We start from the raw sequence: 25,358 nt of genomic DNA on the forward strand, positions 1-25,358 counted from the left end.
ATGGTTTTATAGGCATATTCTACCAATCTTTCAAGAACAGGTCATCCCAGTTTATACAGGTTCTTCCAGGTAGTGGGGGGAAAGGGCCTACTCACCATCTCATTCTGAGACATCAGCACAATCCTGAGAAGTTCAGACAAAAACATTACATAAAAGGAAATCACAGGGCGCTGGCCCGGTGGCTCAGGCTGTTAGAGCTCCATGCTCCGAATTCTGAAGGCTGCCGGTTCAATTCCCACATGGGCCACTGGGCTCTCAACCATAAGGTTGCCAGTTCAATTCCTCGAGTCCCGCAAGGGATGGTGGGCTGTGCCCCCTGCAACTAGAAAATGGCAACTGGACCTGGAGCTGAGCTGCGCCCTCCACGATTAAGACTGAAAGGACAACAACTTGAAGCTGAATGGCACCCTCCACAACTAGGATTGAAAGGACAACAACTTGGAAAAAAGTCCTGAAGTACACACTGTTCCCCAATAAAGTCCTGTTCCCCTTCCCCAATAAAATCTTTAAAAAAAAAGGAAATCACAGATCTGTTTCACTCATGAATACAGATGTAGAAACTCCAAACACATTAGCAAATCAACTGTGTGTGTAAAAGACAATACTTCACTGCCAAGTTGAGCTGCTTCTAAAGCATACAGGGTAGTTTTGGGAAATTGATAGAAGTAATTCACTGTAATATAGATTAAAAGAGAAAAAAGATATGATCATTTGAATAGATGCAATTAATGCATTTGACAAAACTCAACTTCCAAGTATAAGCAATGTTTTCCAGTTAGATTTTTTTTCATTTTTATTGAGAAAATATTGTTAGCGAGACTGATAAGAAACTGAGAGCTTTACTATTTTGATAATAGTGATGGAGAATGTTACTCGCCCACCATAAGTGAGAGGACATCGAACATGCTGGAGCCACACAGCCTAGCATTATTCATGGCTGTGCCGTTTGCCAAGTGTGTGTGACTGAGGATAAATTACTTAGCCGCCTGCCTATTTTCTCTGTAAAATGAGTGTGATAATACCCCCCACAGACGGTTACGAGGTTCATTCATGTGTGTGAGGCACTGACACATGCATTTCAAATAACGTCTTTTATAGGATGTTGGTATGATACATACAAATTTTATATATTTATATTTATATTCTCTTTAAAGCCATCCCGATCTTAGCCAGAGGCTAAGTTAATGACTATACCTAGTCTTTGGTACATACAAATTTTATATATTTATATTTATATTCTCTTTAAAGCCATCCCGATCTTAGCCAGAGGCTAAGTTAATGACTATACCTAGTCTTTGGTAAATGTGCTTTACCTTCCATGTTACAAACTGACCCCTTTTGTCTGTATGTGTCTCAAAGGTGAGTGATTTCACTTGGAGCCACGATGGGACTCAAGCACTTATTTCTTATCGAGATGGGTTTGTCCTGGTCGGTTCTGTCAGTGGTCAAAGACACTGGTCATCTGAGATCAACTTGGAAAGTCAAATCACGTGTGGCATATGGACTCCTGATGACCAACAGGTAATGCCTCTTGAATATGGGTGTGTAGTGGTAAAACCATGAGAGCTGAGGAGGAAATGCGTTAAATACTGTCACACAGGGGACACGGGGACAGTGTGGAGGAGCTGGCTCCAAAGTTTCCTAAAGAGTCACAAAGGAAAAGAACAATGGCAGTATCCAGGGAAAAATGAAAACAAAAATTTGAAGTGAACCATAGATTGGAGAAATATTTCCCACCATTATGGTAAACGTTGGGTTAACATTTTAATTGTAGAAAATGTTCATGCAAATTTAATTTTAAATCTACATAAATAGCCAATTGATAAATGGGTAATAGACATAAATAATAACTTACAAAAGAAGTACAATTAGTCAGTAGTCATATGGTGGAAAAGTATTCATTCTCAGGGAAAAAAATATAAAATAGCATAGTGAGCATATATTTTCACTTATTAGCAAAAAGTAGTAATAAACTGGCACAGGTGATTTTACTGATTACTGATAAGACTAAAATCAAATAAGCATTCTCATTCGTTGCTGGTAATAATGTGTATTAGACCTTTGGAGCAGCAGTTTGGTATAGAGTATGTCAAAAGTCTTAAAAATGATCCACTTTGACCTGGTAATATACTTTAGGAATTTATCTAAAAGAAACAAAGGGAAGAAAAGTTGTTCATTAAAGCATTATTTATGCTAGTAAAAATTTGGCAACAGCCTGCTTATCTAAAAATAGAATTGCTAAGTAAACTGTGGTGTAACCATTTAAAGTATTGCATAGTAGTTCCGTATATTATATAGACTGTGGTTACAAAGGTGGTGTAATAATCTGGAACAGCTCTTATGATACAGTGTTAAGGGGAAAACTCAGGATACAAAGCGGTTCATGTGGTATGATTACCACATCATAAAACAGCTGAAAAAAACCCATCTGTGTAGTATACAGAACTGGAAGGAAATAAATCAGAATGCCATAAGTAGGTTGTTATTTTATGATGATCTGGGTCATTTTTTAAAATGTAATTTCAAAATTTTCTTTAATGTGCCTATTCTACTTTCATGATAAAACAATATGTAATAACTAATAAAATTATATATTGATAACTCATTTTTTAAATATACAAAAAACTTTTGTAAATATAAAACTTGTATTTTCCAAGTACAGCAGAATCCATAAAATGCCACAACATTTCATAGCAGAGGTTGTAGTGTATATTGGTAAAAGCGAGCAGTATAATATGGAACTATAACTTTTATTTTTGAGCCACTTTTTTTTTTTTTTTTTTTTTACTGAATTGCCTTCCTCTAGTCTGTATGTTTCATGTTTCCATTTTTTTCAAATAAAAATGGCCAATACTTTTTCTGTTTCTTCTCAAAATTAGTATTGCGAGAATTATAAAAAGATATTCTCAACTCCAAGTTTCTTCCCCTCTCCCCCCAAAGACTTCTAATTATCCAGTAGCATATGCATGTATCTACATAGAGCATTTGGATTTTCGTATCATAACGTTTTCTTTTTGGAGGTTTTCACTGCCCCTAGAGTCTCCTCAAAGAGAAGCGCGCCACAGTCCATTAAGTAACCTTGCATGGGCACTTAACCTCTCCCTGCAGTTTCCTCCTCTGTGACAAGGGGTGTGAATTACTTCCTGCCTAATTCCCAGGGCTTTTGTAATGATCCAATGAAGGAACAGATGTGAAATCACTTAAACATATATAGGTGGAAGTTGTGGCTGCACGTTCTTCCCTCGCCTTGGCGGACGGAACTGTGAGGCTCGTGTCACAGTCTCCCTCATAAGCCGTGCCAGCCAGCGCCCCCAGCAGAGTACACACCCGAAGTGTGGCAGGCACTGGGCCCAGAGATGCTAGGGACACAGTGAGGAAGACTCGGCGCCTGCGTCTGAGGAACATGGGGCCCATTGAGGAGACAGACCCACAGCACCCTGTGCTGTGTCCTGGAGAAGGTGGCTGAGGTGGTAGCAGCATGGTGTCATGGGCGTGACAGTGGTGATGGGCTGCAGCTTCTGAGCCAGGCACTGGGGCTCGGTTCCTTAGACCCTCCGGCAAGACGCATGAGTGGCTTGGGCACAACCTCTGTCCCCATGACTTCCAGACTTAGGGCTAATGGTTCGGATTTTGTACAAGGAAAGTGCTCACTTGTTAACAAAAGGTTGTAGACCACTGAATCATTGAGGATCCTCGGGAGAACTTAACACAGAGACGAGAGGTATGGGATAGATACTCTTGTTGGTCAGGTTTGAACTGAGACATGGAAAAAAAATAATCCTAAGAAGGAGAAGGATTATCTCTTTCATAGTTTGAAAAGCATTAATGAGAAAAGTATGGGATAAGCTAATGTTTGTAATGGAATGCCCGATCATTCGATTACAAACATTACCGTGGGTGCTGATGGTTAGAGCAGCATGTCCACGCCCTCCGGGTGTGGGCTGCGAGGCCAGTGTCTCCCGTCCTGGGCACCCTGCTGCCCTTAGTGTAGAGTTCAGCAGCTTCCAGGATGAAACCGCTCCTCACTTCTTGAGATAGATCTGATCGTAATGGGATTTTACCCTGCTTCCTGTTACCTTAAAAAATACAAGCAATGAGTTTGAAGTTCAGCTATTTTCCTATTTCTCATGTATTTTCTTCATTCTAGAGTAATGATGTATATACCCTTTGGGGAATTATAGACCACTATGAATATCAGATGGAAACTGGGAGTGCTCTCTCTGGAAAACTGTACACATATTCAGCCATGATGATGAATGTGACTTTTCATAGAATTTGGCGAGTTTATAGGATTCCACCCATGGATTCTTCCCCTTCATATCCTGGTCTAGATAGTTTAGAAGTGACATTTGGGGTAATCTTCCCCAACTTTTTATTATGCACACGTTCAGGTGTTACGAAATAGTTCAAAGAATATACCCTTCTTAAATTTAACATCTAACATTTTGCCATGTTTGTACTCTCTCTCTCCCTCTTCCCCGCCCTCCCTCCTTCCCTCCCTTTCTCTTCGCACCCACACACATTTTTTTGTGGTACGATTTTTGAAAGTTGTAGATGCCGTGGCATATCACACTTAAATATTTACCATGCATGTTCCAATAATAAGGTTATTCTACATTATCACACCTGGTAAGAAATTAACAGTGATACTATCTGGCTATATTTATATTTCCCTAATTTATACAACAATGAGTTTTATAGACTTTATTTTTTTCTCTTTTTGATATTTGGAACCAGGATCCAGTTGGGTTTATGTACAGCAATTGGTTATGTGTTTAGTTTAAAACAGTTTCCTCCTTTTGAAAATCTTGTATTTAACAATTAACAAAACAGCAATAGTAAGTCCATCCCTATCAATAATTACTTCAATGTAAATGAATTAAACTCCCAATCAAAAGATACAGAACAGCTGAATGGATAAAAATACAAGATCCAACTATATGCTGCCTATAAGAGACTCACTTTAGATTAAAAATTATATATAATCTGAAAGTGAAGGGATGGTAAAATATACTCCATGTAAGTCATAGCCCAAAGAGAAGAGGGGTGACTTATATTTATAGCGGACAAAATAGACTTTCAGTCAAAAACTCTCACAAGAGACAAACATTATATAATGGTAAAAGGGTCAATTCATCAGGAAGCTATGACAATTATAAATTTAAAAGCATGTAACGTTGGAGCACCTAAATATATAAAACACTAGATATATAGATCAAACATTGACAGAACTGAAGGGAGAAATACAAAGCAATACACTGAGGGTAGGAGACTTCAGTGCCACACTTTCAATAATGGATAGAACATACAGACAGAAAATCCATAAAGGAACAGTGGCCATTAACACCAGTATAAACCAAGTGGACCTAACAGATACAGTGAACATTCCAACCAACAGAAGCAGAATATATATTCTTCCCAAGCATGCAAAGAGTATTCTCCAGGATGGATCACATGTTGGGTCCCAAAACAAGTGTTAACAAATTAAAGATTACTGAAATCATATCAAGTGCCTTTTTTCCATCACAGTGGAATGAAACTAAAAATGAATAGTGGAAGGATTATTGGAAAATTCACAAATATATGCAAATTAAAGAACTCTTGATTAACCAAAAGATCAAAGGTGAAATCAAAAGGGAAATTAGAAAATACTTCGAGACAAATGAAAAGTGTAAATGAAACATACCTAAACTTACGGGGTACAGCAAAACCAGTATTAAGGGGGAGTTTATAGCAAATACTTACAATATAAAGAAAGAAGAAGAAAGATCTCAAATAATCCAACTTTAGACCTCAAGGAATGAGAAAAAGAACAAACAGCCCAAAATTAGCAGAAGGAAGGAAATATAAGATTAGAACAGAAATAAAATGAAACAGAAAATAGAAAAACAATAGACCAAAAAAATCAACAAAATTAAGAGTTGGGTTTTCTGAAAAGAGCAAGGAAATTGACAAACTTTTAGACTAAACAAGAGAATGCTGATTCAAATATAAAATCAGAAATGAAAGAAGAGACATTATAATTGATGTCACAGAAATAAGAATTATTAGAGACTACTATGAACAATTATACAATGCCAACAAATTGGACAGTCTAGAGGAACAGATAAATTCCTAGTGAATAGAACCTACCAAGACTGAATCATGAATAGAAAATCTGAACAGACCTATAACTAGTAAGGAGATTGGATTAGTAATGAAAAAAACTCCCAACAAAGAAAATGCCAGGACCAGATGGCTTCATTGGTGAATTCTGCCAAACATTTAAAGAAGAATTAACACCGTTCCTTCTCAGTCTCTTCCAAAAACTTGAAGAGAAAGGAACACTTCCAAATTTATTTTATGATGCCAGCATTACCCTGATACCAAAGCCAAAGCCACTAAGGTAAAAACAGTTTCCATGTCCCTGGTGAACATAGGTGCAAAAATCCTCAACAAAATACTAGCAAACTGAATTCAACCGCACATTGAAAGAATCATACACAATAATCAAGTGGGTTTTATCCCTGGGGTGCAAGGACATTCAGCCTATGAAAATGAATTAATATGATGTGCCTCATTAACAGAATATAGGATAAGAACCACAAGATCATCTCAACAGATGCAGAAAAGGCATTTGACAAAATTCAACACCCTTTCAGGATAAAAAAACCCAACAAACTAGGAATAGAAAGAAATGACTTCAGTGTGATAAAGGCCATATGTATGAAACTTCTGCAGCTAATATGCTCAACGGTGAAAAACTGAAAGCCTTTCCTCTGATCAGAACAAAATGAGGATGTCCGCTCTCTCCATTTATATTCAACATAGTACTGGAAGTCCTAGCCAAAGCAGTTAGGCAAGAAAAAGGAATAAAAAGCATTCAAATAGGAAAGGAAGAAGTAAAATTATCTCTGTTTGCAAATGATGTGATCTTGTATGAAGAAAACCCTAAAGATGACACGCACACAAACCCTGTTAGAATAAATGAATTCAGTAAAGTTGCAGGATATAGAATCAATATACAAAACTTAGTTGCATTTCTGTACGCTAGAAATGAACTGTCTGAAAAAGAAATTAAGAAAATCCCATTTATAATAGCATCAAAAATACTAAAATACTTAAACTTAACCAAGGAGATAAAAAGACTTGTACAATGAAACTACAAAAGCAAAGGGTAGAAGCGCGGTTGCCCTGGGATGGGGGAAGAGGGGAGAGTTGGGGAGATGCTGTTCAGTGGGTATCAAGTTTCAGTCATGCAGGATGGGTATATTCTAGAAATCTGTATTTGTGCCTGTAGTTAATAAGATTGTATTGTACACTTAAATTGTTTGTTTGTATTATTTTTATTTTATTTTTTTAGGGTTTATTTTTTATATATATCAGGTGTAGAAAACAACAGAATGATTAGACATTTACAATCCTCACAAAATGATAACCATCCCCCCAATCTACTACCTCTCTGGCATGGTACACATCTGCTACAATTCCATTGACTCTATTCCCCATGCTGTACTTCATATCCTGTGACCATATACAGAGGGTTCTAAAATAAATGTATACACATTTTAAGAAAGGGGAAAACTGTATTAAAATTACACTGATGATAGGCTGGCCTGGTGGCCCAGGCTGTTAGAGCTCCGTGCTCCTAACTCCGAAGGCTGCCGGTTCGATTCCCAAATGGGCCAGTGGGCTCCCAACCACAAGGTTGCAGGTTCAATTCCTCCAGTCCCACAAGAGATGGCGGGCTCTGCCCCCTGCAAGTAAGATTGAACATGGCATCTTGAGCTGAGCTGCCTCCTGGATGGCTCAGTTGGTTGGAGCACGTCCTCTCAACCACAAGGTTGCCGGTTCGACTCCCGCAAGGGATGGTGGGCTGCACCCCCTGCAACTAGCAATAACAACTGGACCTGGAGCTGAACTGCGCCCTCCACAACTAAGATTGAAAGGACAACAACTTGACTTGGAAAAAAATCCTGGAAGTTGTGGCGGGCCAGCCGCCACAAGTCGATGGGTTCCCGAATGGGGGAGTGGGAATGAATAAAAGACACTCTCACATATGATGATGGCGATCGCGGACCCCAGTGATGCTGGAGACACTGAGTTTATTTTACTGCACCCATATATGCAGTTTGAGTACATGCAACTTAGCAACGAAAGTATGCATTATCTTAGCAACTGCAAATTCTTTAACTTTTACATAGGAGACACAAAATTCACTGAAACTCCCAAAAGTAATTATCTTATCAATTGCCCTGATAGGCATCAGCTTCTGTGTCCAGGAACTGGCCTTCCCACCACATACCTGAGCAGCTTACAAGCTTAAGCTCCCCCCAGGTGCAGGCAGAGACAATTGCCTCAGGGGGAGGAAACAGGTAGCATAAACCAAGCCATTCTGTAAAGCTCAGAGTTTCCTGTAACCATGGCTCCCCACAGGAAGTACACACTGTTCCCCAATAAAGTCCTGTTCCCCTTCCCCAATAAAATAAAATAAAAAATTACATTGATGGTAACCACTTTGAGCAACTCTTTTTTTTAAAAAAGATTTTATTGGGGAAGGGGAACAGGACTTTATTGGGGAACAGTGTGTACTTCCAGGCCTTTTTTCCAAGTCAAATTGTTGTCCTTTCAATCTTAGTGTTGTGGAGGGTGCCGTTCAGCTTCAAGTTGTTGTCCTTTCAGTCTTAGTTGTGGAGGGCGCAGCTCAGCTCCAGGTCCAGTTGCCGTTTTCTAGTTGCAGGGGACACAGCCCACCATCCCTTGTGGGATCGGAACCGGCAACCGTGTGGTTGAGAGGATGCCCTCCAACCAACTGGGCCACCTGAGAGCTCAACAGCAGCTCAGCTCAAGATACCATGTTCAATCTTAGTTGCAGGGGGCAGAGCCCACCATCCCTTGCGGGACTCGAGGAGTTGAACTGGCAACCTGTGGTTGAGAGCCCACTGGCCCATGTGGGAATCGAACCAGCAGCCTTCGGAGTTAGGAGCACGGAGCTCTAACCTCCTGAGCCACTGGGCCGCCTCCACTTTGAGCAACTCTTATAATTGCAGAAGTCAAACATGACTTGTATATATTGACTATTACAATTTTAATGCAGTTTTCCTTTCTTAAAATGTATATACATTTTTTTGGCATCCTCTGTATATGTATATGTATGTGTGTATGTAAATAATATATATATAATATATATTAATTATGGTTGACATTTAATATTATTTTACATCAGCTTCAGGTGTTCAGTGCAGTGATCAGGCATCTCCACAATCTATGAAGTGATTGCCCCGATAAGTCCAGTGCCCGTCTGGCACCCCATTATTGATTATATTCGCCATACTGCATTTCACATCCCTGTGACTACCAGTTTGTACTTTCTAATCCCTTCACCTTCCCTATCCCCCGACCCCCCTCCCATCTAGCAGCCCTCAGTTTTTTCTCTGTATCTCTGAGTCTATTTCTGTTTTGTTTGATCATTTACTCTGTTCTTTAGATTCCACATATAAGTGAGGTCATATGGTATTTGTCTTTCTCAGTCTGACTTACTTCACTTAGCATAATGTTCTCTAGCTCCATCCATGTTGTTGCAAATTATAAGATTTTATCCTTTTTATGACAGAGTGATACTCCATTGTATAAATGTACCACAATTTCTTTAGCAGATTGTCCTATTGATGGGCATTTTGGTTATTTCCATATCTTGACTATTGTGACTAGCGCTGCAATAAACATTAGGGGTGCATATAATTTTTCAAATTAGTGTTTCGAATTTCTTTGGATAAATACCCAGGAGTGGAATTGCTGAGTCATAAGGTAGTTCTAGTTTTAATTTTTTGAGGCAGCTCCATACTGTTTTCCATAGTGGCTGCACCCATTTGCAGTCTCATCAACAGTGCACGAGGGTTCCCTTTTCTCCACATCCTCGCCAACACTTGTTTTTTTTTTATTTTTGATGATAGCTATTCTGACAGGAGTGAGGTGATATCTCACTGTGGTTTTTATTTATATTTCTCTGAAGATTAGTGATGTTGAGCATCTTTTCATCTGTGTGTCCTCTTTGGAGAAATGCCTATTCATGTCCTCTGCCCATTTTTTAATTGAGTTGTTTGTTTTTTGGGTGTTGAGTTGTATAAGTTTTTTTAATAAATTTTGGATATTAATCCCTTATCAGATGTATCATTGGCAAATCTCTTCTCCTATTCAGTAGGATGTCTTTTTGTTTCCTTTGCTATGAAAAACCTTTTTAGTTTGATGTAGTCCCGTTTATTTTTTCTTTTGCTTCCCTTGCCCGAGGGGATATATCAGTAAAAATATTACTAAAGGTAATGTCTGTGAGTTTACTTCCTATATTTTCTTTTAGGAGTTTTATGGTTTCAGGTCTTACATTTAAGTCTTTAATCCATTTTGAGTTTATTCTTGTCTTTGGTGTAAGGAGGTGATCCAGTTTCATTTTTTTGCATGTGTCTGTCCAGGTTTCCCAGCACCGTTTATTAAATAGATTGTCTTTACCCCAATGTAAATTCTTACTTCCTTTTCATAGATTAAATTACCATGTAGGCATGGATTTATGTCTGGGCTCTCTGTTCCATTGATCTATGTGTCTGTTTTTATGCCAATACCATGCTGTTTGGGTTACTTATAGGCTTGTAGTGTGATTTGATATTAAGGTAGCATGTACACTTAAATTTTTGTTAAGAGTGTAGATCTCATGTTGTGTTTTTACCACAATAAAAATTATGTAGTATATTGGGGGTCTACATTTATTTTAAATTCAGTTTCTTATGAATTTAGTGTTGCATTTTCTTCATATGCCTTTATTAACACCTCATGACAATGGCCTTGGTTTTGATGCAGAACCCCTGCATGAATGCCAGTGTTTGTCCAGGTGGCTGAACTATAAACTGGAGCTTACTAGGGTTCCTCTTGGCATTCCTGAACCACAAGTGCATTGCTGCTCTGACAGCCCTACCCTTGGCGTGGAAATACATCCTTGTGTCACATGGGAGGGAGGTGACATGGTACCACTACCAGTGACACTTTCCTGACTAAATTCTAGGCAGCCCCTGCTGAGCCCTCTTTTTGAGTAGGCCTCAAACTTTGGCCTAGAAAACTAGATTCTCATCACAAATAATTACAGAGAGAGAGAGAGAGAGAGAGAGAGAGAGAGAGAGAGAGAGAGAGACTTGAATAAACACTAGCATAGTTCTATTGATTCAAGGCTGTGTCACTAAGGTGACAACTCCAGCCCCCTTAAATTCTTGCCTGGGAAAGCTCAGGGCTGCCAAAAGAATTTACTATTTGTTCCACACAACACCTGACAATAGTGGCCCATGTCTCGCAGTCTGTGGGAAGGTAGGACCCTAACTTGGATAAGCACCACTGGCAAACCGTACTCCCACTTTTTGTGAATTTCCACTTTCCTGACTCTTCTTGAACCCCCACCTCCCTACTTCCTCCTCCTTCATTCTCCCTAGAACACCTGGGCACCTCTGTACAGAGAGAAGTTGAGTTCAGTTCATGCTGGACTCTCTTCCCTATTGGAGGGGTCATTGCTGGTTAAAATCTGTCCCTGCCTCTAACTAGTGTCTGGCTTTGTTTCTCTTTCACACCAGTCACAGGTGCTGTTGCTCTACTGCCATCACTGTGACCTTGACAGCTACTGGCAAGTCGGAAGCCTTTTACTCTCCTCAGACCAGGAAATTATTTCTCCCTAGCCCTTTTGTTGAAGAAGTTTATTAGTAGCCACAGGAAGAAATTACTTTTTAATAAATCTAAATATAATGAAATATACATTTAGATATATTAAAGATTTATAGCATTTTGAAACAGGAAAGGATTTGGAAGCTCATCCGATATAACTTTTTTGACTGACGGAGGAGACCAACAGTCAGGGAGGTGGGGATCAATTCGAAATGATAGAAGTTAGCCGTGAAAATAGAAACAGAACCCCAGCCAGCCGACTCCCAGTCCTGAGTCCTTTGCAAACGAGAGGCTGTTTCCCTGGCAGACTTGGACTGTCCACACCAAACAGTCGACACAGATTCCAGTGTCACTCAGCATCCCCCACCCAAATTAAAGGTGCCCAGTCACCCCCAAGGCTTGTGCGGTGAATGGGTACCCTGGCCATTTTCCCCTGCTCCAAAGATCTGATAGAGCCCTACTCCAGAAACATTTCGTTTTATCTCATTCAATATATATTTATTTTTAATAATATATCCACATGGTGTAAAATTCTAAATGTTCAGAAGGATATATGATGAAAAGGCCCCTTTCTTCCACTTCCCCAAGCCGCCCATTTCTGTTCCCCTGAGTTAATTGGTGTTCCCAGTTACTTTTTTGTCCTTCTGGAGATATTCTAGTTAAATGTGAATTTTAGTTATCCCTGTAGTCAGACCATTCTCTACCCCCAGAAATCATATGTGGGTGTCTTAGAAGGGTGAATAAACTTAAAAATGGAGCCTGAAAGATTTGGGGAAAAATGTTCTACATGGGAATTATTTAGCATTAATTTTGATGCCTAAGGCAGATAGAATATCTTCCTCTGAAAATGTGTAGACATAGGACAGCCTCTCATCTTCATGGGTTAGTTGATAAGCAGTCTTTTTTGCAGTGAAGAGATGAAACGACTTCAAAATTACCTTTTTAGCCAAAGATACAAATGTTTTATTATAGATATTTTGGGTGAGATGTCATTCCTAGATTTATCACAATAAGTTTTAAAATGTCTGTCTTACAAATGATTGTTACAGTTAACTGTGAAATTACTTTTTTTTTAAAACCAGGAAATAGTCTAGTAATCAATTGAACAGTTTCTTTAGTTGCAGAATGTTCAAATCTGGCCTTGAAACACATTTGAAGGCTAGTGTCCTGAAACCCAACAGGGAGGCCTTAAAAAAACAAGTTTTACTTCAGTGGTGTCTGAGAACAGAAGTTTCCTTGTAAAAAGCAAAAGGACATCACAGCTTGTGCCTTTGTCTCCCTGTACCCAGCGACACATTTAATGTTTGCCACCAATGGGGCTGAGGTTACTAAGTAGGAATTTGTAATCAGTTATCTGCTCCCCCAGCTTTAAATCACAAAAACAAACAAATGGGGGAAAAGTTGATGCTTCTGGGATCAGTTCCAATACTACTGGTTAAACTCTGCTGCAAGACATGAATATTTATAGAAGCGTGCATTTATTTTTAACTGACATATGGTATTTATTCAAGAATTTAGACGAGTCCCAGTGTCCAAAGGTCAAGGTAAGATGAGATAGCATCCGTGCTTCCAAAACATAAGTCTTTCGAAGGATTTTATATCCTCTTCCTATCCCCTTTGGTTTATAGTTCGGTTCGTTTTAAATTACTGATAATAACTGTGTTGTATTTTAAAATAATTATATCTAAAAATAGTTTAGAATAGAATACATTGAAATGAAGAGATTATATATGGATACCATAATTACTTAAACATTTCATTAATGTGAAAGACTGCCCTGCAGTGGGAGACAGCCATTTAACTGGTTTGACGTGAGGACCCTCAGGTTTCTACTGGCTACTTTGGTTCTTGGTGTCCGCGTTACAGAAGGCACTGTCCCTAGCCCATATGTGAAGGCTGCAGTCCAACAGAAGAAACAGCAGGAAAAATAATGAGACAGCATCATTTCACCATCAATTTGTAATTGAAAGTATTTTAGAGGCCAGTTTTGTAGGAGGATTTGAGCCACTGTTTTATTGCCTAAAGAAGAAATTAAGGAAGTTCTTCCTTCATTTGTAGGAAAACCTGGGAAAATGCCAAAGTTTGGGGTAGAAACTCATTTACTAATAATAGTTCCTGAGCATCCACTCGTGAGAACCTCGGTGCAGACCTGCCCTTGAGAAGCTCACGATTTAACGGGAAAGGCAGACAGGCAAAACAGAGTGAAATTCAGAGTGCTGTGGGGTCTTTGGTTAGACAAAGTTAATTCTGTGTCCAAGCTGCACATCGGAAATGAAACAGCCACCATGCTGGAAGAGGACATGGTTATGTGTGTGTTGGTTGGGGAAGGACGAGATCATAACATTTCATCTGGGGCGTGTTGACCCCGAAGGTCCTTGGACACACCGAGGGGTAGGTAGGTGGCAGGGAGGCAGTTGGATATGAGTCCTGAGCTTAGGGAGTGGTCTGGGAAGGGAGCTGACATGAATGGGGTCCTTGAACCGTGGACATGACTGTGATCCAGAGAGAGAAGGGGGCCGAGGGCCAAGCCTAGAAAGGAGGAGCTGGCACCCCTCTACCCAGAGCACCAGAATTAGGGAGAAGTGGCAGACACTGATGCATTTGCCCTTGTGAGTATTCATGAGGATTAGACTTCCCTGTCTTGTTCTCATGGAGTCCTTGCTTATCTCATTGGAAGTAATTAGGCATGAAAAGAACTTGTAACAGATTTTTTGAAATCTGATTTCATGTTGTATCAGTAGTCTTCAGTTATCTGTGACGCTCTTGTTCCAAAATTGAGTATCTTCCTCCATCATTGCTTGACAACTAGACTGTTGCTGCTTTTTTCTTGTCTCCGATCTTACTAACAGAGCATTATCTTCCCAAGAAAGCTGTGGTTGGAGCTGATTAATGGTGAGGAATTTAGGGGCTGGTTTTTTGTTCTATTTTGCTTTAGTTCTATTTTGCTTTAGTGTAATGCTGAGCACCGATAGCTCTTTAAGTCACAGGTCTTATATTCAGGAATTAGACGTCTGTTCTACTGTCTGGTATCTGTTTCTCTAAAATGGAAAACTGTGTTATTGAAAAGATGCCTCCGTGCAGCGTCATTCCTCCGTCACTTCACAAATACTTACTGCCATATGTCATCTAACATGACAGGCCCTGGGGAAATAGTAGTGAGCGTGCAGCAGTCCACCAAAGCTCACAGTCCACCCTGGGCGTCAGGCAGAAATCACATAATCACACAGTAAGGACAGGAGAGCAGTGATGTGAGAACCCACAGCAAGGGGGCGGGGGGAACTTGTTTGGGATCGATGTATATTAATTCCGGGGCCTTGTGAAGAGTAAGTGTGTGCTGTTGTTGCCTGCTAACGAGCTATCGTTATCAAAAATAAAAAATAATTAAGTGATAAAGTGACCCCTTCAGCCAGCACCAAGATACAGAGCTGCTTTTCAGAACATACTTGAACAAATGAGTGAGAAGGTGGAAAGGGGGAGAAGAAAAGCCTGCTTCCCACAGTCGTCACCCGTGACATTTGCCTTGCAGTGGGGTTCTGACATACTGTTTTGTTTTGAAATACGTAAATTGTACATTTTGGTTAAAGTTACAAGAAGTCGTGTTCCATATTCCTCCTCATTTAAAGCTGCTTGCCAACACATCCAGCATCTGCCTTTCAGGAGCTTCGGCAGGACAGACCCCCTGCAGTCTCCTTCCCTGAGCCTGTGTCCATGCGGTGCTTGTAGATGCGCTGGCCACACTTACTGTCACTCTTGGCAGCCAAAAATCTAAAGTCACTTTCACTGTTCCTGTTAGTTTTGTCTGTTTTTCCTTTATGCAGCATGCACTAACAAATTCATCACTGCCCCTGGAGGAAAACTGTTTTAGCCTTTTTTTCTTTTTAGTTTTCAGTCATTAAAATGTTGATCAGGTTTAAAGGAATGCTTGGTGGAAATTGATTTATTCTAACAGCGCCGTAAATTCTGTAAGCTTATTACTACCTAAATGAAATATATCTTCCCTTGCAGTTAATCTGTTTTAATCAGCACTTATGTCCTAAAATTGCCTTTTGATTGCCACTGGCTTTAATTCATTCATTGAACAACAAATACGTTGTCGTGCCACTGTCTACTCATAGCTCTTTTAGGTGCCAGGGTTTCAGCTGTGGACAGTCTTTGCCCCAAAGCTTACTGTCAAAATCTTAAAAGCAAAAAGAAGCAAGGACGTAAAAAGCCTTAAGTAACTTTCCCTTTGTATAAATCCTGGTCTTTCTAGTCAGATAGCCCTGGCTTGACCACTGAATGACTTTGTCAACTTACTTGACCTCTCTCAGGTTGTTTCTGCTTCTGTAAAATGGAAATAGATTGCTTGGTTGTCACAGTGAGTTGCTCAGGGGGAGACAAATGTCATTAGACACAAAAGATAGAAAGTTTTAATGGCCACAGTCGCAGAGGCTCCTGTGGACGGTCCTGCTTCCTGGCCCCCAGGGTTCCCCTTGGGGACATCCACCTGGATGACACCACTTATCAGTGGCTATGAGATTCTTCTGTGCTGCTCTGATGGAGGGGGTCCCCCTCCCATCCAGCCTTCCTCTGCCCTGCCTGTTTCCCCAACATGGTCCTCAGTGCGTGCTCCCAGACCTGGGGACATGAGGGGAACTCCCTGGGGACAGCCATCAGCACCAGCACGATGGCCCATGCGAGTGCCATTCCAGCAGTGCTGGTATGTAACTCACTGGGTTATTTTGACAACGAGGCGAAACTTTTAGTGTAGTGCTTAGCACAAGTCAGCACTCAATGAATGTATTAATACCATTAATATAATATTAATAATACATTAATACCATCCTTGTTCACAGTGAAATAAAACATTAGACAAACTATTTCAGAAGCATCTTCTTTTCCAAATAAGGTTAGATAACATGCATACATAACCTAATGTAATTTCTCTTGAAATATACGTGGATATTTGATATACTCTAATACGTACCTAAGTTTTTGCTTCTAAATTTGAGAAATTTTTAACAAAACTTTAAAAAAATAAACGAATATTATCCTCTTCTTAATGCTCCTCCTCCAACCCAAATAAACAAAACAAGAAAGCAAAAACAATCCACAAAAGTTCAACTGATTCTGATTCTGCTGAATGTCCACATAAAATAATGATTATATTTATTGTGCTATTAGTCACGTTTCACTATCAGAGGATTAAAATTCTTGCGGTAACAACCAGCTCCATTCCTACTTAATGCTTTGTGTATCCCCTCAGTTACTTGTCTGGTTTTCAGTTCTAAATATATTTTGTCCTTCTAACCGAGGGAGGCTATGAGGTTTGCCGGCCCCCGGCCCTTGCCGCCCGTCAGTGGCCCTGGTCCTTGCTCGCAGGTGCTGTTTGGCACGGCGGACGGGCAGGTGATCGTCATGGACTGCCACGGCAGGATGCTGGCCCACGTCCTCCTGCACGAGTCGGACGGCATCCTCAGCATGTCCTGGAACTGCCCCGCCTTCCTGGTGGAGGACAGCAGCGAGAGCGACAGCGACTCCGACGAGTACTCCCCCCCACAAGGTAGCGCCGCTGCGGGGGCAGGAGCATGTCGCCCCGGCAGAGGGCGGAGGGCGGCGGTCCTCAGGCTCCGCCCTCCACTGGCCCCACCCTCCACAGGCTCCGCCCCTCCGCTGGTCCCACCCTCCACTGGCTCCGCCCCCAACCTTCTGGGAGGAGTTCACAGACCCAAACGCGAGGCTGGCCTGGCCTCGTCTCTTCTTGATTTCACTGTCTCTCCTCTGCCGTCCCTTTTCTCATTATCACTGGGGAGGCTGATGCAGCGCCATTGGCTTACGTTTGCCTAGATATAAAACGGGACTGAGGACCCTTTCTGTGTCCCTGGGGAGGAGTGAGACTAAAGAGAGCTGAAGGTGAAAACTGCTGTGCTGTTCCTGTAACTTAATTTGCTGTTCACATCCCTAATGCAGCTTTAGTTGTGTGAGCAAGGGGCTTCTTCCCGTCACGAAGGCCAGTACAGGGCATCCCTGCATCCCTGTCTCTATCTCAGGCAGAAGCTCCTCCCTTCCTCAGTTCAGAGGGACAGGCTTCTCACCTCCCCACCGCCCACCCCACAACCTCCCAGTTGTAAATCAGATGAGTTGGCATCACGCTTTTAAACATCTGCACCAGTAATGGAGGGTTGTTTCAGACTTGGGGGGGATGATTTTGGACTCCAGCCTCCTTCACCCTGTGCAGGGTGTCCACCCTCCAGTGCGTGTGAGACGTGGGAAGGCAGAAGCCTGTGGCGCTGCTGCGGCCACCAGCCCTGTCAGCACTCGGCACTGGCCACGCAGGGTCTTGCTCTTCACCAGCGTCCGTTCCCTGCACGCACCTCTTTTCTTAACAAAGCGTGTCATGTTAAGAAGCAGTGGCAGGAATGACCCCTGATTAGAAGCTGTCACACTGCTGCATGACTGCTGGCCCCAGCCAGGCCGTTGCGCTCACCCTGCATGCTGAGTGCCCCTAATGGCCTGTGGGTGCATGCTGGACCCTTCCTGCCCTGTCCTGTGACTGGGGCCCGCTCGTCCTGGGAAGGGCTGGTCCACGGGAAGCTTTCAAAATCACCCCCATCGGCACCTGCCCCATCGGGATTTGGACTGCTCTCCTTCATCTTCTCCCTCCTGTCCCAGACGTGGTGATACGTTCTGCTTCCCAGAGACACACGCAAACACACACACACACATTACTTGTGTGTGTGTGTGTGGGGGGGGGGGGGTTCTTGTTTATTTTTCAAGAAGATGATGTTCACACATGAAAAAAATGCAGATCAGTGGTAGCATTTCAGGATCAGTAGGTCTTGATGGAGTGTTCTTAGCACCCACAGATCCATTTGGGAGCTAGGCATGCACTTTCCTGGTAGGACCCAGCCTTGCATGAAGTATTGGTCGTTTCTTTAGCCTCATAGTAATGAAGTCAATATCTTAAAACGTTGGACCCAGTGTACTTCTAAAACAGAACTTTACTAGATGGAATGTAGATTTACTCATTCCCCATTATTATTGGAAGAAACACGATCCAGAGACCAAGGTTATGAAGCAAGTCCAGAGTAAGTCTAAGATGAGAACTCAGTGCTTGGTGCTGCTCTAACCAGTTGCCTTTCCCAGAAGTCGTGGGGTGACGGGTTTGCCTTTGCCTTTCCCATAGAGCAGGGTGTTCCCCGTGGCCTAGGGCTCACGTGTGAGTGCAGAGGGAGGTACCTGCAGCCTCCTCAGGTGCAGCAAAGGACAGCAGTCACGGGGGGTCCTCTGCAGGCGGGCTGAGTGCGTATGGTATGGCCGGTGGGTGTCAGGCAGGCCCACCGGGTGGTGCCTGAGGGAGGCCTCCGAGGGAGCTCCGATTAACCCTGGCCCATGGGAGGGACTGGCTTTTACTTGTTGAAGTAACTTGGAAGAATCCAGACTGTGGTCCATCGTGCTCCTTCCTTAACTTCCGATAAGTACTCACTCCTTGAATATACAAAGCAGGATTTTCTTCGTGCTGACTGTGCACTGCCCAGGTAGCAGAATTCCTTAGGAGCCACATCCAAGCTCAGCTTTCCTTCCAGATTTGGGGTCTCGAATAGTAAAAACTCAACCAAGAACTCATGGTGGCTGCTGTGGCCACTCATTTCCTATGATATCCAATAAAAGCATTTAGTGATGAAAAGCAATTTTTCTCTGTATGTTGGACCAGAATGAAGAAAACATTTTTATCCCTCTTCCCACCATCCTTGTATGTTATAGGACATTCAAAGAATTTGTGTTTACATGTCATTAGAAACATAGAACACATTAGCAGAGAAGTTAATGTACTCTGCACACACCTTTTCCCCGCCACACAGCAGAGCCCCAGGAACCCCACTCAGGGTCTGCCCCGTCCTGCCTCTCATCCCAGGTCCTCTGGGGGCCCCTCAGCTGGTCTGTGGGTCCTGAGTGGTATCAAGCGTTGCCTTCATGTTCAGCGGTCTGCATTACCAGGCAGTTCTCAAGCTCTCCGCAGGATCGCAGCGTGGGGGGCTGGACTGGGCTCACGTGCTCACTGCCATTTTGTCACTCGGCGCTTTTGTCCCCGCAGATGGTCCAGCAGCGTATCCCATCCCGGTGCAGAGCATCAAGCCGCTGCTCACGGTCAGCTTCACCTCGGGGGACATCAGCTTAATGAGCAACTATGATGACTTGTCGCCTACTCTCATCCGCTCAGGGCTGAAAGGTACAGAGGGCTGTATGTGACCCCAGGCCAGAGAGCCGCCTTCCTGACCAGGTGTCAGTCACACACCTGCTATCGACTCACCTCGTCCTCTGCAGTGGCCTGTTCCAGGCCTAGTGGAGTCTGTTAGTAAAAGTCATTTCTTCTCGCTCCTCTGCTGCTTATCTGACAAGTTGCTACCTGGTCTTGCCTGGAGGAGAGCTTTCTGGCAGTCAGTCTTCAACTTCACCTCCTCTTCTCCCACGACAACAAGAATGGGGTGTGTTAGCCTCTGGCTGATGCCGGGTCTGCACAATGCTGGACGGCAGCAGACGGTGCACGAGACAAGTTTACGCAGAAGCCCCTGTTTTAAGGCTTATTAAGGAGCCGATTGTTGTGCAGTAAGGTTAGCTTGACAGACGTCTGGAGGCTCCACTGTTGCCAGACTGAGGCACTGGTGTGAAGAGCAGTCAAGTGCTGATACCTCCTGATGGCCATTATGAAACGCTGTTCCCTCAGGAGGAAGCCGGTGTCCGTAGGCGTTTGGAGCGTTCTGAATTTTACAGTTTGACAGCACTGCTGATGGTGTGGCCCGATGAGGTTTTTTGGAAAAACAGTTCTGTCTCCTCAGAGTTAAATGGTATAATGTAGAAATTGCTGGGCTGCCTCTGGTGCTTGATGTTACAGAGACTGACCATAATGTGAATGAGAGGGGGAGGGGCAAGCCGGAACCTTCAGTTGCGCTGGCTGCTGTCATTCAGAACTGGCCGTCAGACCAGAGAGCCACGGCCACGCGCTGAATAATTCAGGAGGCACAAGGAACTAGAGAATCAAGTCCATACAGCTAACCGCTGCTTGGCGGGAATATGTCATACCTGACAGCACACCCCCACATGAACTTATTAATTCTATTTTAAAACTAGGGAATATTTTTAGAAGCAGGTTATACTCCCTCTTTGAGTGTCCCATTTTGCTGTGTCGAAACTATAATTGTAAGGAATGATTGAGCCTGTGAACCCTGAGGGTCGTGAACTGTGTAGAAGTCCCTCTTTACATAAATGGGTCCCACTGGAGCTGAGTATTTTTTTTGTGATGATGATGAACATAAATTCCTTGGGGTTTTTCTGAATTTTCTGTCTTTCATGGAGCTAAAATACAGGGATGGCCATCATAAATTCTCCCATATATTTAGTAATCCAAGCTAAATATATTTTTTCCTTCAGAAATTCTATTTGCAAACCCTTTAATGAAGTTTGTTAATTTCATTAGACCCTGACTCTAGTTCTGGAACCCTGAACTTCACTCTCTACTATTTGATCAGGGCTGAAAAGAACGCAGTTACCACTTAGTTCCTTTTTATTCTTTATAGGGTGAATTTTTCTAATTTTTCACTATCTTACCTACCTATGGGAACTTTAGTTTTTTATTCCTTGGATGTGTGATTTTGCTCGCTGTCAGACTAGATCGCATTGGAGCAGCATCTCTGACACACTCCTGCCAGATTTGCCGCAGAGGATTAGAAACACAAAGAGGGGACTTGGGTTGATGACCCAAAGTAGCCCTCCCGAATGAAATTTGTTGACCCGAGTTTTATCCTAACTCCTATCTAATCCACTTAGTCTCTCTGTTATTTGTCTCAAAGAAATATCATCAGAGAACTTTTCCAGTAAAGAAAGGTGACTCATGATCTTCCTTAGTTTATCACCAACATTTATGTCACAAGCAAAAGAACTTAGCTGCCAGATAGCTCACGGTCGCCCTCTTCCCCACCATCTGTCACACTCATCTTCATCACAGATTCATATGTGGGGTGGGGGGTTGCTTTGCAGATGTTTCTTGAGCAAGTTCTGCCTTGAAGAAAAATCTGAGAATCCAAAATTTGGGGTCTTCTTTCTATCAGACAATGAATTGTAAATTGGTTCACCTCACTTAGGGCTTTTACCCTTTGTTGTGAATTTTACTCTTTCTCGAGGATGTAGGGGAAGAAGAGCTTTCCCACTACCCACCTGAGGTTATCCAACTGGGGCCCCGTAAATTAGACTGACAAAAGACAGATTGACAAGAGAAAAACAAGCAGAAGTTGATTCACGAGCATTGTGCTTACTGTGGAAACGCTCGGATGAGCCACTCAGAGGGGTGCTTAGAACTCGGGCCTACGTGGCATGTTAACAAAAGAACAACGCAGGTTTAGAGAGGTGGCAAAACAAAGGAAAGGGACTTGAAGTTTCTAGGGCAGCAAATTATGGGAAGGAAAATACATGGGGGAACTAATGGAAGTTAAGGGCCAGTTAGTAATGTTTGTCATATGCCTTCTGTGGGCTGGTAAGTGTCTAAAGTGGTCTCCAGTGATTAATTTATGTCCTTCCTGGTGGGGGTGTGGTACATGTTTACAAATTTATGTCCTGCTTTCAGGCAGGAGAAGGAAGAGCTGAGGGTTCTTACAGTAAAAAGAACATTCATGAGAAGAATCAGCCCTGCTTTCTTAGCCCCTGGATTGGTGCAAGATGGTAATCTTTCGATGTCCAGTGATCTGGACAATTGAACAGTTTCTCCTTGAGGCCATTCAGATGGTCATCTGAGGGTTTGATGTATGTCCAGGCCTTGATGCGGGACTGGAAAGTTCAGGAGTTTAAGTTCCCAGAGTAGTTAAAGCAAGAGTAGAATCATTTCTTCATGCCTCAGCCTACTGTGTTTTAATAATTCAGCGGCTTGACCGTAGTGACTCCATTTTGTCTCTTCACTCTAGTCCTCACCTGCATTAGAGAAATCCCTGTGTGTTTGCTTATAAATATTTGGGCTCATTCTTCACTCATACAGGCAGCGCCCACCTAGTAAACAGAACCTCCTCGAGTGCTCAGGGCTCATCTTAGTGCAACATCTGAATGCAGTTGTGTGTAGGTCAGCCCTGCAGGGCCAACAACCACTTTTCTGTTGGGAAAAACCACCTTGTGACAAAATTCAAAAAATCTTACTAAAATAAATACATAACAGAAAGAATGGTGCAGGTATTCACTTGCCCGTGTTCTGACCAAAGTGGGTCAGCTGAGGAGCGTTGGGAATTGAGTGCTATCGTCTTTATTTCTGCACAGTTGCAGTGATGTTTCTACCCTAAACAACGGTAGACTCCATCTTTTTGTTACTTTTACTTGTTAGTGTTAGTTGCTCCTCCTTTTGACTTCCTTGTGTTTCCAAAGGTACCATCCAGAGAGGTCATTTCAGTTTCATTTTCACGACCAGGCTCATCCCTAGAGCAATCGAGGCATTTGGGCATCCAAAGCACACGTTAGTGTGTGCACCAATCCTCTAGCTTCCCCTGTCTTCTTTTAAAAAATCTTACCAGCGTATGCATTTGATTCTTTTAAGTTTGTCTTCATTTCCTGGTTTGCACTCAACCTTATTCATATCCTCTTGTAAGAAAAAGGGGAAAAAAACAACAACCCTCCCTTAATTTGATGCTTTCACTCTCCCAGGTTGTAGTTTTTTCATTTTGTGTTGGTCCATAATTGCTTCCGCTTAGCCCTCTGCTTCCTCTGTCTGTCTAGTTTCTGTCTGTGGCTGACTTGACAAGCGAGCTCTGGCTTCCTTGGGGCTCGAGAGCCATCTTGTCCCAAGGGCCACTGTCAGTCTTCAAGGGAGGTCAAGAACCTCGGGGACCTCAGCATGGCTGGTGTTAATGTCAGCATCAGTACCGCACGTGAGCAGGGGCTGCCATGATCACATGTGACCTGGTAGAGCTCAGGAGCTGTCGAATTCTAGACCCAGCTCTGATATGCGTCCCTTCCCGACCTCCCTGCAGAATGGGCCCCTGAGTTCCAGATTGCAGGGATCTCTGGATAAGCCACATATGTCTTAGGGACTGGAGGGAGCAAAATTGTGCTGTAAATCTTATTATTACTAACAGCTTGTTTTACCAGCGAAAGTAACTTGCTCACGTTGGGGTTAGACAAACTATTTAATAGCCATTTCTTGTAGGCACTGAGTAGCTTGTAGGTGGGCATCACATCCTCAGCGTAGCGTTTCTTTGACAACATTACCACCCAACGGAGGTATTTATCTTCTTTTCTAAGCCCCACATCATCATTACATGTTAACTAAAAGTCAGGGCCTTCATATGCAGATATATCCTTCCTTTACCGGAACCTCACCTGTGCAGCGGTGCACAGAAATCCGATGAGTATAAACTGACGCTTTGCTCGATTTACTTCTTTTTTTCTTTTTTAATCTGTTGGGGTGACAATTGTTAGTAAAATTACATAGGTTTCAAGTGTACAATTCTGTATTACATCATCTATAAATCCCATTGTGTGTTCACCACCCAGAGTCAGTTCTCCTTCCATCACCATATATTTGATCCCCCTTACCCTCATCTCCCACCCCCCACCCCCCTTACCCTCTGGTAACCACTAAACTATTGTCTGTGTCTATGAGTTTCTGTTTCTCATTTGTTTGCCTTGTTCTTTTGTTGTTTTTGGTTTATATAACACATATCAGTGAAATCATATGGTTCTCTGCTTTTTCTGTCTGATTTATTTTGCTTAGCACTATGCTCTCAAGATCCATCCATGTTGTCACAAATGTTCCTATGTTACTATTTGGCGTTAAGAAAAGATGATTTACTTCTTACTTTTAGCATTTATGACCCCTTTGAGTCATCTCTGGGGCTGGGGACACAGCAGTGGGAAAAGCAGTTAGGACGTACAGTCACAGGTTCTGTCATCTTACTGCTCTCTCAGAGTTGTGCAAGACCCATTAAGGAAATGCAGGTATTGGAGATAAATGTTTAATATGCTAGCTTTGTCATGTATGGTGTTGCCTGATTTAGTTACATTTCAGAGGAACTGCAATTCCTATCTATGTGAAAAGCACCTGTTTTGAATAGAGTCTGTATTATCTTCGGAGAAGTAGGTAGCTAACATCTTCGTGAGAGAAAGGGGAAGAGCCACCGTTGTATTTGCTCAGGGTCTCTATGTTTTAAACTTCTTCAAGTTCAGGGAGGGTCATGTCTTCAAGCTGACCATTTCCTCTTTGTGATTGCAGAGGTGGTGGCCCAGTGGTGCACGCAGGGAGACCTCCTGGCAGTTGCTGGTATGGATCGGCAGACCCAGCCTGGTGACCTTCCCAATGGCCCTCTCCTGAAGAGCGCCATGGTCAAGTTCTACAATGTTCGTGGGGAGCACATCTTCACACTGGACACACTTGTGCAAGTAAGGATGTGTGTAAGACACTCACAGTGATGCCCTCTGGTAGTGTGCCCCCATCGCCATTCAATACTCGTGATTTGGTTGTACTCCTTGGAATTGTCTGTGAGATTTTAATCCTTTGTTGACTTTAATTAAATTAGGAGGTATAAACCAGGAGAAATGGGGAGAAAGACATTTTTGCCTTTTAACCAAAATACTTGATTCCGTTGCCCAATAGATAAGCAGACTGACCTGGTGTTTATCATCCGTCTGAAGTAGAAATCAGAACTATGCAGAAGTGAATGCTGACTCTTTATTTA

The 25,358-nt window shown here is 42.5% G+C and overlaps 1 protein-coding gene across 3 annotated transcripts in view; it reads left to right on the plus strand.

The window, feature by feature from the left end:
• TULP4 (TUB like protein 4) overlaps positions 1-25,358 on the plus strand; it is a 203,920-nt gene that overhangs the window by 142,772 nt on the left and 35,790 nt on the right. For 2 of the 3 annotated variants that reach the window (XM_074333760.1, XM_074333761.1), the window contains exons 4-7: positions 1,360-1,521; positions 17,035-17,215; positions 19,748-19,882; positions 24,896-25,062. In XM_074333760.1, coding sequence (XP_074189861.1) covers positions 1,360-1,521; positions 17,035-17,215; positions 19,748-19,882; positions 24,896-25,062 — 645 coding nt within the window. Of the gene's footprint in view, positions 1-1,359; positions 1,522-16,967; positions 17,216-19,747; positions 19,883-24,895; positions 25,063-25,358 lie in introns of those variants that run through there. The other variant, XM_074333762.1, reaches the window with a different exon arrangement.

Source organism: Rhinolophus sinicus, linkage group LG05, assembly GCF_036562045.2.
Source record: "Rhinolophus sinicus isolate RSC01 linkage group LG05, ASM3656204v1, whole genome shotgun sequence".
NCBI classification, from domain to species: Eukaryota; Metazoa; Chordata; class Mammalia; order Chiroptera; family Rhinolophidae; genus Rhinolophus; species Rhinolophus sinicus.